Source organism: Bufo bufo, chromosome 10, assembly GCF_905171765.1.
Source record: "Bufo bufo chromosome 10, aBufBuf1.1, whole genome shotgun sequence".
NCBI classification, from domain to species: Eukaryota; Metazoa; Chordata; class Amphibia; order Anura; family Bufonidae; genus Bufo; species Bufo bufo.
The window spans coordinates 56623086-56638782 of record NC_053398.1 but is presented as its reverse complement, the minus strand read 5'-3'; the positions used below and the strand labels follow the sequence as shown (position 1 = coordinate 56638782).

Genomic DNA, 15697 nt, shown 5'->3' with positions numbered 1-15697 from the left:
CTGTTTACTTCAGTTACAATAAATATACGCATACAGTATAATAATGTACATACTAAATAGAGTCCCGAACTTTTAATGTACAGGGAAATGGGATGGAGATGAATCATGCATCAAGGGGGAATACATTGGAAAATGTAATCTGCATTTAATCATGCTTGATTAAAATTTTCTAAGATTTATTTTATTTTATTTAATTTTTTTACTTATCGGTGGCTATCCGACACTTGGGACCCCCGCCGACCAGCTGTTTTGAAAAGGCAGCGGTGCTCCTGTGAGCGGTTTTACCTTCTCGCAGTTTACTAATCACAGCGCCGTACATAGTGTAGTGGTTGTGCTTGGTATTGCAGCTCAGCCCCATTCACTTCAATGGGGCTGAGCTGCTCCTAGGCCACGTGAATGATAAACGTTTCGTCACTGGCCTAGGAAAAGCAGAGAGAAGGCCGCAGCACTCCCAGGTGTCGGACCCCAACCAATCAGATACTAATGGCCTATCCAGAGGATAGGTCATTAGTAAAAAAAAAATCTTGGAAAACGCCTTAAGGACCTTCGACGAGAATGCTCGTCCAACTGGCCGGTACTTCGGGCACTAGGACGAGGATTCTTGTCCTAGGATTAACGCGCTGCCGCGATCAGCTCCTAGGCAACTATTAGCGTCCTACAGTGTAAGGCCTCATGCACACGACCGTTGTTGTGTTCCGTTCCGCAAAATGGGGTTCCGTTGTTCCGTGATCCGTTTCCGTGTGTCTTCCTTTATTTTTGGAGGATCACCAGACATGAAGGAAAGTAAAAAAAAAAAACTGTCAAGTTTGCCATGCAAATGATAGGAAAAAAACAGACTCGGACGCGGATGACAATCTTGTGTGCCTCCGCGTTTTTTCACGGTCCCATTGACTTGAATGGGTCCGCGAACCGTTTTCCGTGAAAAAAAATAGGACCGGTTAGATTTTTTTGACGGACTGGAACCACGGATCACGGACGCGGATGACAAACGGTGCATTAGCCGAGTTTTCAACGGACCCATTGAAAGTCAATGGGTCCGCAGAAAATCACGAAAAACGGAACACAACAACGGTCGTGTGCATGAGGCCTAAGGCCTCTTTCACACGACCATATAGCTTTTTCAGTGTTTTGCAGGTTGTTTTTTCCGAATACGTTGTTCCGTTTTTTGTTTCCGTTTCGGTTCCGTTTTTCCGTTCCGTTTTTCCGTATGGCATATACAGTATACAGTCATTACATAGAAAAAATTGGGCTGGGCATAACATTTTCAATAGATGGTTCCGCAAAAAACGGAACGGATACGGAAGACATACGGATGCATTTCCGTATGTGTTCTGTTTTTTTTGCGGACCCATTGACTTGAATGGAGCCACGGACCGTGATTTGCGGACAAGAATAGGACAAGTCTCCAAATCTAGCGGAACGGAATTGCAGACATACGGAAACGGAATGCTCACGGAGTACATTCCGTTTTTTTTTGCGGACCCATTGAAATTAATGGTTCCATATACGTACCGTATACGGAACGCAATAAACGGGCCGTATACGGAACGCAAAAAACGTCCATTCATACGTCCGTAGTGTTTTGCGGACCGCAAAACACTGACGTCGCACATCGTCGGAACTTAATAGATCATTCCTATTCTTGTCCGCAGCTGCGGACAAGAATAGGGCATGCTCTATTTTTTTCCGAGGCTGCAGCCCAAAATGCGGAGGCGGACAGCACACTGTGTGCTGTCTGCATCTTTTCCGGCCCCATTGAAAATGAATGGGTCCACACCCGTTCCGTATAATTGCGGAACAGATCCGGACCTATTCAACGGACGTGTGAATGGACCTTTAGACACTGACAGTTTAATAGAGTACAATACAATTATTGAAACAGGGATCAGACCCTGAAATGTTGAAGTCCCATAGTGGGACAAAAAATAAATAGAAAAAAAGAAGTTAAAAAAAAATTAATTTTTATAAAACAAAATTAAAGTTTCAAGTAAAAAATAAAATAAAAAATTGGGTAGAAAAGAAAAGTAGAAATATTAGGTATCGCCGCGTCCGTATCGACCGGCTCTATAAAAATATCACATGACCTAACCCCTCAGGTAAATACCATAAATAAATAAAAAACTGTGCTTGAAAAAACATTTTTTTTTATCACCTTACATCACTGAAAGTGCAACACCAAGCGATCAAAAAGGCGTATGCCCCCCAAAATAGTACCAATCTGTCACCTCATCCCACAAAAAATGAGCCCCTACCTAAGACAATCGCCTAAAAAATAAACTATGGCTCTCAGACTATGGAGACACTAAAACATGTTTTTTTTTTTTTTTTTTTTGTTTCAAAATTGCTTATATTGTGTTAAATTGAAAAAGAAAAAAAAAGTACATTAGGTATCGCCGCATCAGTAACAGCCTGCTCTATAAAAATACCACATGACCTAACCCCTCAGGTTAACGCCGTAAAAAAAATAAAAAAAAATATAAAAACGGTGTAAAAAAACATTTTTTTGTCACCTTACATCATAAAAAGTGTAATAGCAAGTGATCAAAAAGTCATACGCACCCTAAAATAGTACCAATCAATCAGTCATCTCATATCGTTCGTTAATTGATCCAGCCATTTTGCTAAAATCTTGTGCCAAACAGCTCGAGCGTATGATTGATTGAGCCCCCATATTTATGAGCTCCTGGCTTTCCCCGCGCACCTGCTGCTGATTCATATGGATAAAAAGCTGTCAATCAGAGGTAAGTGGGCGGGGAGAGCCGTGAGCTCATGAATATGAGGACTCATTGGCATGTGCTGGAGATGTTAAGATTTAAAAGTAAGGGCAGCAGAAAAATGATGACTGATTCCCTTTAATTTTTCTCTGAAATGGAGGTATCTTGATATGACAACCTCTTAAGTTTGCTTAAAGGTATGTCACCTTTTCTTCATTTCTATCATTTCAGATCCAGGCTTGAGTATTGTGAAAGCACCAGATTGTGACCCTGTAGAACCTGAGGAGGAAGAGTCTATCTGGTCTGGTGTATTACCAGAAGGTAAAGGTGCTTCTTGGGAGTTTGCATTTGGAAGACTTCAAGGTAAAGTGAAGGACCCTCGTAAATATCAACATGACCGCTGGAAGCTAGAGTTCTTAATGGACTACACTCCAGAAAAGGATGGATTAATCTGTATGGTGTGTGGTGCAACATTGATGAATCCAAAAATCAGTACAGTGAAGATGCACATCCAGCAGAAGCACCCGGACACGACGTACCTGAGTGATCAGGAGAAGGCTGTCGTCATGGAAGAGTGGGAGCAAAAAATGACTGCTGGCAAAAAAGAAGCAGGACAGCAGCACAATGAGGATGAAATCTGCTTTGAAATAAATGGTAAGATGACTGTGGAAATATAATCCCATTGACTTTCTAGTGAGGACACCTTTAACAGTTTAAATTTAAAAAAAAGTTGATAAACTTTGTAATTACTTTTCTGTATCACTTGTCCAAATTTCGGGTCCGCTTGTTTGCACCATACCACTTTTGCTCCACTGTGACCTGAACTCCTCTACAGTGCATTTCTTTCTGGTAATCCAGCAGAATTCAAAATTTTCCTTCCTGTTTGACCAGTCAAAAAACCCCCAAAAAACAACATCCTGTACGAGAGAAGTAACGCAAGCAATATGCTGAGTTCTTAACTTTTTGTCAGAAGTACGAAGGAGATTTGCGGGGCCAAAATATGTGTTCTATTTAGTTGCAGATCCATCAATTCCTAGGCTTCTCTCCTGTCATCCAAAATGGATGGATGGGTGGGCAAGCAGGAAAAGGTAGTCTGAGAAGACGTGTGTCTATATTGGATGACAGAATAGAAGACCAGAAATTGGTGGATCTGCAGATGAAAAGAAAGGTACTAGGTAAGGGCTCGTGCACACAGCCGTAGCCGTTTTTACTGCCCGTGCCCTGCCCTCTATAGAACTGTCTTATGACATGTTCTATTTTTTTGCGGGTGCTCCAGAACAGACATACAGATGCGGATCATAGGCCGACAGAAACCATGGTTGTGTACTTTAGCCTTGTGTGTTCTGCTTGTTCCCCAGTTAATGTAATTTCTTTTCTCTTGAACAGGAAAGTCGCTTTAATGTTTTAAGTTACTTCGCAGGAGAGCAATTATTTACCAAAACCTATGTATCTTCGTATCTTTTTATTTTATATAAATTAATTGCTAACAGTCTGCAGTAAGGGTACAGAGGGGTGTTAACCAGTTTGGGGGGGGGGGGGGGGGGGTACCTGCACAGTCTGACAATGGCAGCACTGATTGGATAGAGTCAGACTGACAGAAATGCATGTAGCTATTACACCAGGCATATTAGGTGTGTTGACAGCTCCTCTTTGAAGGGGTTGTCTCACTTCGGCAAATGGCATTTATCATGTGGACAACATGGTTAGATGGCTGGAGGAGCTTTTAAACAAGGATCTGGGGGGGGGGGGGGGGTGTCATACTAATAAGGGGGTAGATAGAGTGTGGGATATAGGAGGGGACAGTGGGGATTTAGTGGGGGCTGGGGTTAGTGAGGAAAGCAGGGAGAAGACTGGGCAGAACTATACACCGATGAAAAATAGAGCTGCTGGTAACAAGAACCTGTTACATACAAACATCAACCATGGTAACCCAAAAATCCCAGATATTCACTTAGTAATAGTAATTTAAAATGTATTTTCACAAATGCCAGAAGTCTAGCTAGCAAAATGGAGGAGCTGGAGGCTATGGTACTAGAAGATAGATATAATTGGTGTGGCTGAGACATGGTTGGACTCTTCGCATGACTGGGCTGTTAATATTGAGGGTTTTACACTATTTAGGAAAGATAGGGTCAATAGAAAAGGAGGTGACGTGTGCCTATATGTGAGGAGTGATCTGAAGACAAGTGTGAAAGAGCCAATTGAGGGTGAGGATAGTGAGGATGTGGAAACCTTATGGGTGGAAGTTCAAAGGGATATAGACATTGAAAAAATACTTGGTGTAATCTATAGACCCCCTAACATCACAGAGGAGATAGAAACACAACTGTATAACCAAATAGAGCGGGCTGCACAGGGTGGTACAGTGGTCATAATGGGAGATTTTAACTTCCCAGACATTGACTGGGGTTATGGTTCTGCCTCAACCGCAAAGGGGAGAAGATTCCTCAACTTGCTGCAGGACAACTTTATGGGACAGTTTGTAGAAGCTCCCACTAGGGATCTGGTAATTTCTAATGATGCAGAGCTTGCTGGAAATGTTACTGTTTGAGAAACACTAGGTACTAGTGACCACAATATAATTATATTCCCCCTAAACTATAAGAAGCAAACTCTGTCAGGCAGAGCGAAAATACTGAATTTAAAAAAAGCTAATTTCCCTGGTTTGAGGGCAGCATTTCAGGGCATAGACTGGGAGCAGCTACTGTCACATAATAAGGGCTCATTCAGACAGCCGTATGCTGTCCGCAAAAATACTGAATGCTATCCGTTTTTTTGCAGATCCGCAAAAAAACGGATAGCATTCAGTATTTTTGTATACCCATAGACTTAAATGGGGCCATGTCCTGATTTTCACGGACAAGTATAGGACAGGTTTCATTTGTTTTGCGGAACTGTGGAATAGAAAAGGGCCCCATAGAAGTGAATGGGTCAGCATCTAATCCGCAAGAAAACGGATCCGCATTTTTGCGGATAGAATACAGCCGTCTGAATTAGCCCTTATACTGAGGATGAATGGGAGAGCTTTCAATCCACATTGAGTAATTGCACTAAAAATGTATTCCTTTTAGGTAACAAGTAGGTCCAGATGGATTACACCCAAGAGTTTTTACAGAGCTCAGTTCAGGCATTGCTGTGCCCCTGTTTATAATTTTTAAAGATACTCTAGGTACTGGTACAGTGCCAAGTGATTGGTGCAAGGCAAATGTGGTGCCCATATTCAAAGAAGAATCTAGGTCCTTCACAGGTAATTATAGACCAGTTAGTTTAACCTCTGTTGTGGGAAAAATGTTTGAAGGACTCTTAAGGGACTATATACAGGAGTATGTGACTGTAAATAATATTATAAGTGACAACCAACATGGGTTTACCAAGGACAGAAGTTGTCAGACTAACCTGATATGTTTTTATGAAGAGTTGAGTAGAAGCCTGGGCAGAGGGGCGGCTGTGGATGTAGTGCTTCTGGATTTTGCAAAGGCTTTTGATACTGTCCCTAATAGACGTTTAATAGGTAAATGAAGGTCTATAGACTTGGAAAGTATAGTTTGTAATTGGATTGAAAAAAGATTGAAGGACTGTGTGCAGAGAGTTGTGGTCAATGATTCCTATTCAGAATGGCCCCAGGTTATAAGTGGTGTACCCCAAGGTTCAGTGCTGGGTCGTCTATTATTTAATTTATTTATTAATGATATCGAGGACGAGATTAATAGCACCATTTCTATTTTTGAAGATGACACTAAGCTGTGTGGTACTGTGCAGTCTCTGGAAGATGTCCATAAACTACAAGCTGAAGTGAATATTCTGAGTGATTGGGCATCAACTTGGCAAATGAGGTTCAATGTGGACAAATGTAAAGTTCTGCATCTTGGTAGTAATAATCTCCAAGCATCATATGTCCTAGGGGATGTAGCACTGGGAGAGTCACTTATAGAGAAGGATTTGGGTGTCCTTGTATATATATATGGTAGATCAAATAACAGCATACAATGTCAACAGCTGCTTCTAAGGCCACCATGATAATGTCATGCATTAAATGAGGCATGGACTCACGGGGCAGGGATGTGATATTACCACCTTACAAAGCGCTGGTGCGGCCTCATCTGGAATATGCAGTCCAGTTCTGGGCGCCAGTCCATAGAAAGGACGCTCTGCAGCTGGGAAAAAGTACAGAGGAGAGCGACTAAACTGATAAGGGGAATGGAGGGTCTTAGTTATGAAGAAAGATTAAAAGAATTGAATTTATTTAGTCTTGAGAAGAGACGTCTAAGGGGGGGACATGATTAACCTATACAAATATATAAATGGGCCATACAAAAAATACGGGGAAAAACTGTTCCATGTAAAATGCCCTCAAAAGACAAGGGGGCGCTGCCTCCGACTGGAGAGGAAAAAGTTCAGTCTCCAGAAGCGTCAAAGCTTCTTTACTGTAAGAACTGTGAATCTGTGGAATAGACTTCCTCAGGACGTGAAGAATCAAAGAAAACCGGCACTCCCAAAAATCTTTGCTGGTGATAGATTTATTGGTCACTCAAATATGAGTGACCAATAAATCTATCACCAGCAAAGATTTTTGGGAGTGCCGGTTTTCTTTCATTCTTCTGATTTTGGGATTTCCTCCACACAAACCGAGCACCCCTCAACCAATACGCTGTGCCGCCTGACTTCATTACACAGTATTCCTCCGGACGTGGTCACAGCAGGAACAGGGGACAGTTTTAAAAAGGGTTTAGATGAATTCTTAAAAGTTAATGACATTATTGCTTATGAAAACGTGTAGAAATTGGAGTCTCATTTCTTTCTGGGATTCGCGTCCCCTGCTTGAAAGTACTTATGTATTTTTTCAACCGTATTATCTATGCAATTATGTAACATTAATACAAGGCACTTACTAATGTATTGTGATTGTCCATATTGCTTCCTTTGCTGGCTAGATAAATTTTTCCATCACATTATACACTGCTTGTATGCAGGGGTTATGACCACACTGCAATCCATCAGAGGTGGCCGGGCTTGCACATTATAGAAAAAAAGTGCTGGACTATGCACACTATCATGGTTTCGGCCAGCTTTTTTTCCTATATTGTGCAAGCACAGCCGCCACTGCTGGATTTCAGGGTGGTCGTAACTGCTGGATAAGAGCAGTGTATAATGTGAGAGAAAAAGGGGTCAAGCCAGCAAAGGAGTCATTATGGATAATAACAATACATTAGTAAGTGCCTTATATTAACTTTCTCTACATTATAAATGCCACTTGCTGAAGTGAGACAACCCCTTTAATACAGCTTTTAGTCAGTCATTGGCACTCTGATATCCAAGAGTGGGTATACCTTTTTGTAATTTCATTTGGATATCATTCTAGATCTTCTGAAGTCAGATTTACACCCCCAGACTTTGCTTTTATACATAAAGCATTTTATTGGTTTTCTACCACTTTATCATTTCTAAACTGTCATATCCTGATTGGGCTTTTTATTCTTTTCTATAACACAGAAGACTCGAGCACCTCGGAAACAAATGGATCAAGTGTTGCAGCCAGCAGTCCCCATCCTGAAATCACTCTACCAACCTTCTCCAAGACTCCTAAATCTACCCCTTGCTTGCCCCCCCCATGCAATAGTGCAAAGCGCAATTACCAGGTCCGCTGGCGCACGGAGTTCATGATGGATTATGACTGTCGTCGTCAAGGTCTCATCTGCATGGTATGTGGTGGGACATTAGCCACCCTGAAAGTCAGCACGATCAAGCGCCACATAGTCCAAGTGCACCCTTACTCCTTAGATTTCACAGCTGAAGAACGTCAGAGGATCTTGGAGGCCTACAGTGAAATGGCGCTACATTATATTCATTCTGAGGAGTGCTTTAAAACTCAACCCCAAGAGGAAGTAAAAGGACGCAAGCGAAAGTCCACTGCTATGGAGGAGTCGTGAAGACCCCAATATTCATACCATAAAGTGTAAAGAAATAACCACCACCTTTGACTTGGCGTAATGTGTAGTCTTTGCACATTAAGATGTTATTTTTATGCCCAATTTACAGTCTTTAGCCCATTATTTCATAGACGGTAGAGGATTTACTACCCATTCAGAACTGGCATTGGTGATTAGGATTGGCATATCCCATAATTCTTCTCTCGCTTCAGTGACCGTGCATCCTTTAGTTGTTTCCAGAGGTATGTTTTGTCTAAATGCCCCTGTATGAGCAGGCTGTAACTATGCATTCTGTACTTTACATGTTTGTGGCTTTTCATCTTATTGCCACGTGACTGTGAAATCCTGGTCCATTACATATTTCTCCATAGGGGAAAATACATGGTCAGCAATGAGCTTTTTTTTTTTTTTATATTCACCTAAATGCTTTAATCCCACCAAACGAATTGCCCTCTCCCCCAAATACGTGTTACCCTCTGTTGCTAGAAGTATGCTGCAGTAAAGAAGATTTTAATTGTTTCCCAATGGACTGTTTCTTGGAAAATCTAGTGCAGGCATTTTATGCATCTTCTCAGACATAATGAACCCTACTGGCTTTTCAGCAATGCTGATGCACATACATAATTGGTCTGTATGACAGCGCTCGTACTGCTGGTCCGCAGTCTGATTTTTTTCTGGTAAGCACTTGAGCATCTGGGGTCATTACTGTTGAATGCACCAGTTACGTGGCTTCAAAGGGGACTTGTTCTAATTCCTAACATGAACTATTTTCTTTTACTAATCTGCCTCAGTTTGGCTTTCATTTATAGGAAAGCATTTCCGATGTTACATTTCATACTGAAACGCAATTTGGCAGCTTCTCTGGGGACCCGTTCATTAATTTTCCTGTTTTTTTTTGCTTATAAATATGAAAATGATGATGCTCTGAAATAAACTGTGATAATTGTATGTTGCAGATAAAGCTGGCTCCCTCATGCAGTATGTGACTTTTTCTCGTCTGCTGCAGTTCACGCCGTTGGATGTCACCGCTTCTTGAGATGACAGAGGTCGTTACATGCAACTGTGCAGAACCTGGGGGTTATGTATAGGGTGATTTAAGATGTCTTTTGCTTATTAGTTCCTCAGATGTTTTACCATACATTTTTCGCTCACCCTGGGGACCGGTGTATGGGTGGGAAAAGGACACGGCCTATAGAGTGATGAAACCCTATCATTCTTGTTTTTAGTCTTAACACCCACAGATAAAAAAAATTTCAATGTTATTCTCTAGGGTACAGGTTTTCAGCAATTAAGGCCAAATTCCCTCTGCTGCGTTTTTCACACTGTGCAGTACAAAGGGTGAAAATCGGCAGCATATGGATTACATTTTGTCATCTCATCCACTTTGCAATTCGGTAGCAGTTATTCCACATTAGTACAACATTTCAAGGGACTGCCTGGTGCCCTGCAAGACCCAGATTTGCTGTATAACATGATGTACAATGCTTCACCTGGTGCTTCAATGTGAGGTGAGTGAATTACAATGTGCCCTAAAGAAGAGAGTCGATGAGGCAGATTTACTAATCCTGTTCAGTATTTAGACAGTCTGAATTCACACCACATTTATCACGGTGCTTCACACTGAATGAGACGCTGGTGCAGCCAATTGGTTGGCTAACTTTACACCAATTATCGGTTGAATTAATTTTGTGACTGTTTTGGTGCATATTGAAGCTGCTGTCTTTTGTCGCGCAAGGCTCAAAGTCCTCGCCCTGCGGCCCTCCAGCTGTTGCAAAACTACAATTTCCAGCATGCCTACAGCTATTAGGGCATTGTAGTTTTGCAGCAGCTGGAGGGCTGCAGGATGAGCATCCCAGCGGTATGAGATCTGGCAGAGAACAGCCTGACGAAGCGCTCTGGACCAGAATACCTGCCGTCCTCATTAACTATAATGGGGTCCGGCGGAGATCCGGCCGCTTCTCGGATTACCCTCCGGGAAGCTGTTCTCTGCCTCAACAGCCTGCCGGATCTCTTACCACATATGTGAAACTAGCCTAAGACCTACCATAGAATTCAGATGTAATATGTCACGCCTTTCTGGTGTAAATTATAATAAATGTGCTGAAACACATTGGGCACAATTACTTTTTTTTTTAAAACCACCCAGAAGTACCACATTTTTGCTGAAATGAGACATGCTCAAAAGTGTGCTACTGACACATCACACACGGACACATCAGACTACTGGCGCAGAAGGTATAATCCATTCCCCCCATATGTGTGTAATGCACCTGGCTGTTACATCTATAGTATAGATGTCCCTAACGCCGTTGGAGCCCAGCACCGCCCCACATCCAAAAATGCCCTGCTTTCGGCCCCAACGTCACTGCCCAGAAGCGCTGTAATCCTGCGCGGTCTTCTTTCCCTGTGCTGGCAGCAACTTCAGGGAATGCATGTGTCCGTGCGCATGCGCGGGATTACAGCGCTTCTGAGCAGTGACGGGGCTGAAAGGAGGGCATTTTTGGATATGGGGCAGTGCTGGGCTTTGGGGGAAGGGGCGTGGCTGGGCTACAACGGCGTTGGGGACATATGGCGCTGGGCTCCAACGGCGTTGCGTATGAATAAATAAAACTGTCCAGAGATTAAACCCAATTTTCACTAACTAATCAGCTGTTTGTGGCACTACATCAAAGGCTTTTCTGAAATCCAGATGGGCGATTCACACAGCACCCCCTTCATACAACACTTTAGTGCCAAAATTACAAAAATTTCAAAAACAGCAGACAATTGTTCTTAGTTAAATTTCACCCGACGAATGAGTGTTTTGGTTGAAATTGTTCATTTTGCTCGACTTAAGACTAATCTATGGGTACCTTTAGGCACTTTGCATTAGCAGTTATGATTGGCAGTCAAGCCTGTGTGATTTGTCAGCAGGAATCCTTTTAGTCGGGGGAACACTTTGTAACAAAAACATGATCACATTCTGCTGGGACAAAGCATATAAAACTCACGTGACCATTCATACAGTAGTGTAAAGAAAGCCTAAAGCTGGCCATAGACATATATGAGGGAGAGACAAGTCACTATCAAATTTCTGATGGAATTTGGATTTTACCCAACACTTTTGCTTTTTTAAGCATTTGTCATTGTACAGTTGGGAGGCATAAGGATCCACCAGCGACTCCTACAGGTAGATTATAGCAGGTCTCCTGTGTTACTCTTATTAGGCTACTTTCACACTTGCGTTCGAGGTTCTGCTTATGAGTTCCGTTTGAAGGCTCTCACAAGCGGCCCCGAACAGATCCGTACTGCCCCAATGCATTCTGAGTGGACGCGGATCCGATCAGAATGCATCAGTCTGGCAGCGTTCAGCCTCCGCTCCGCTCAGCAGGCGGACACCCGAACGCAGCTTGCAGCGTTCGGGTGTCCGCCTGGCGGTGCGGAGCCAAACGGATCCGTCCAGACTTACAATGCAAGTCAATGGGGACGGATCCGTTTGAAGTTAACACAATATGGTGCAATTTCAAACAGATCCGTCCTCCATTGACTTTCAATGCCGTCTGACTAACTTTTACACTTAGAATGTACACTTAGCACACACTCAATTATTTTAATGTTTCTGTTCACATGTCAATATTTTCTACTGACCGTGGGTGAGTGAAAAAAAATATCACAGAGACATGTACTACTTAGGTCCGTAAAGAAACATGGCCACAACATGGATGGCATCTGTGTTTGGTCCATTTTTCACTAACCAGTGGAAGGAGATGCTTTGGAAATTATCAGCCTAGCAGTGTCCATGGAATACGGATGACACACGGATCCTTTGGAGATGAAACGCAAACTGATTTGTTTTCACAGATGTCAAACAGTAAATATCGACCGATTATCGGTTTTACCGATATTATCGGCCAATATTAAGGATTTTAAACGTTATCGGCATCTATTTTGCCGATATTCCGATAACGTATGGGGAACAAGGATTGCGGTGCTGACATCGCTCTCCGTGTTCCCTCAGCAGCACAGGGGAGAAGGAAGCAGTGTCTCCCTCCCCTTGTGCTGCTGCTGCTGCCGCCACCAATGAGAGGAGGGAGGAGAAGAGGAGGGGAGGGGCTGTGGCCACTGCGCCACCAATAAAGATAAATCTCTCATTTATTCATATACAGGAGGCGGGAGCTGGCTGCAGAATCACATAGCCGGCTCCCGACCTCTATGAGCGGTAGCTGCGATCCGCGGTAGTTAACCCCTCAGGTGCTGCGGATCGCAGCTACCTCTCATAGAGGTCGGGAGCCGGCTATGTGATTCTGCAGCCAGCTCCCGCCTCCTGTATATGAATAAATGAGAGATTTATCTTTATTGGTGGCGCAGTGCGCCCCCGCCCCCCCTCCCCCCAAGTATTATTATTATTGGTGGCAGTGGTCCCCTCCGCTCCTTCTCATTACATTGGTGTCAGTGGCAGTTCCGATTGGAGCCTCAGCAGTGTAAGGCTACTTTCACACTAGCGTTCGGGGCTCCGCTTGTGAGTTCCGTTTGAAGGCTCTCACAAGCGGCCCCGAACGGATCCGTCCAGCCCTAATGCATTCTGAGTGGAGGCGGATCCGCTCAGAATGCATCAGTTTGGCACCGTTTGGCCTCCGCTCCGCTCAGCAGGCGGACCCCTGAACGCAGCTTGCAACGTTCGGGTGTCCGCCTGGCCGTGCGGAGGCAAACGGATCCGTCCAGACTTACAATGTAAGTCAATGGGGACGGATCCGTTTGAAGTTGACACAGTATGGCTCAATTTTCAAACGGATCCGTCCCCCATTGACTTTCAATGTAAAGTCAAAACGGATCCGTTTGGATTATCATGAACAAAAAAAAAAAAAAAAAAAAATGTATTTTATTTTTTTATTTTATTTATTTTTTTGTTCATGGTAGTGCAAACGGATCCGTTCTGAACGGATCTAAGCGTTTGCATTATAGGTGCGGATCCGTCTGTGCAGATACCAGACGGATCCGCACCTAACGCAGGTGTGAAAGTAGCCTTAGCCCTGGCTGCCATGGTAAGCTCCATGCTGCTGTGTGCACAGAGCAGCAGGGACAGTGTGAGGTCCTATTCACCCTGATAGAGATCTATCAGGGTGAATAGGAAAGGGTTCTAGTCCCTAAGGGGGCTAATAGTAAAAAAATAAAAACACACCAAAATATTAATTATAAATGAAAAAGAAAGCTTTACAAAAAAATAACTACACATTAACAATAAACATTCATTTTCAGCAGATTTGAGTAGGATTTTTTTTTTAATGAAAATTAACAGAATATCGGTATAAATTATCTGCTATCGGCCGGAAAGTTCACAGATTATCGGTATCGGTCGATCCCTATCAAACGGACACTGAAATGTAAAAGAGGCCTTAAGCCTCATGCACACAACCGTATGTATTTTGCGGTCCGCAAAAAATATGGATGACGTCCGTGTGCATTCTGTATTTTGCGGAACGGAACAGCTGGCCCCTAATGTGGACAATAATAGGATATGATCAATTTTTTGGTGGAATGGACACTTAGACATGGAATGCACACGGAGTACCTTCCGTTTTTTTTTTGCGAACCCATTGAAATGAATGGTTGCATATATGGTCCGCAAAAAAACTTCATGGACACTGAAAGAAAATATGGTCATGCGCATGAGCCCTTAGTGTGCAATATATATACAGGGGGGTCAATAAAGGATCCATTTTTTTCACTTTACTTCTGGAGTGCTGCCTCATCTTTTGAACGTATATCTATCTGTTAGCCGTTGAGCCTGCGGCTGGGAGGATTTTGCACCCATGCTATTGGACTAGTGCTGCTGTGTAATTTTTTGTTTGATATATATATATATATATATATATATAATATAGCAATGTGGGAGAACTTACAAATAGTACGGGAGGTGCCTCTTGTCAGTAACAAAATTATATATTGAATAACAAACTGAAAGCTCTATTATTGTTAGATGAAAGGTTCATGAATTGCACTTGGTTCTAAATGCCTGGTTCTTATTACTAGACCGACTGTTCACATACCAAATGATAACACAGCTGTTCATAGCATTGAAAATGGGAGCAGTTGTCCAAATACCAAGTGTGAACATAAGGGGAGATTTGGAAAATGATAGGTGGAGTCTGATTGGTTGCTATGGGCAACAGAGCTAGTTTTCCTTTACACCAGTTTGATAAATCCTCCCTATAGTTCTTGCTACTAGTGTTAGGAACTAAAGCAATAGTCCAAATACCTGATGTGAACATGTTTCTTGTTATTGGAAATCAAAACTGAATCGATTGTTCAAATACTACGTGGGAGACCAGTGCCTACCCCTTTAGCCTATGCTGCCCACAAATAGATGATAGCATAGATGGTTTGACAGGACGGCTCTTAAAGAGGACCTTTCACCAGTTCTGAAATTAGAATATCAATGTAGGGCATGTTTAGATGTCATCATATTAATTTTGTTTCTTATCTGCTGCAGCGCTGTGCTGGATTACATCCGTGTGCATTCCGTATTTTGTGGAACGGAACAGCTGGCCCCTAATAGAACAGTCCTATCCTTGTCTGTAATGCGGACAATAATAGGACATGTTCTATTCTTTGCGGAGCGGACATACGGAATGCACATGGAGTAACTTCCGTTTTTTTTTTCCGGATCTATTGAAATGAATGGTTCCGCATACGGTCCACCAAAAAAATGGAACGGGCACGAAAACAAAATACGTCTGTGTGCATGAGCCCTTACTCTGTATGCTTGCTCTTTCTATTGTATTTATCTTTCTTCATGTGAGCACATTATTTCTATTTCTGCTAAATCTTAGTAAAATCACTTATTTCACAGAATTATCTGGTTTTACATTATTTTTGTTACACAATCCACAACAGAGCAGCGGATCAGAAAGAAAATTCGCACGATGACATCTAAACATGCCCTACAGTGGCAGGAATTGATATTGTGATGTCAGAATCGGTAAAAGGTCCTCTTTGAGGAGCACTGGGCAGGACCTAACGAAGATGGTACATGAGATATCAGGGGCATGCGGCACCCCTGCAGGACCTGCAGTGGCT

General features: G+C 42.8%; 1 protein-coding gene across 2 annotated transcripts in view; it reads left to right on the top strand.

Annotated features, from left to right (window-relative positions):
* LOC120980528 (uncharacterized protein C11orf95 homolog) overlaps nucleotides 1-9608 on the top strand; it is an 85215-nt gene extending 75607 nt beyond the window's left edge. For both annotated transcript variants that reach the window (XM_040409683.1, XM_040409684.1), the window contains 2 exons: nucleotides 2946-3368; nucleotides 8205-9608. In XM_040409683.1, coding sequence (XP_040265617.1) covers nucleotides 2946-3368; nucleotides 8205-8641 — 860 coding nt within the window. In that variant the 3' untranslated portion in view covers nucleotides 8642-9608. The remainder of the gene's footprint in view (nucleotides 1-2945; nucleotides 3369-8204) is intronic.
* The last annotated feature ends 6089 nt before the right edge of the window (nucleotides 9609-15697 follow it).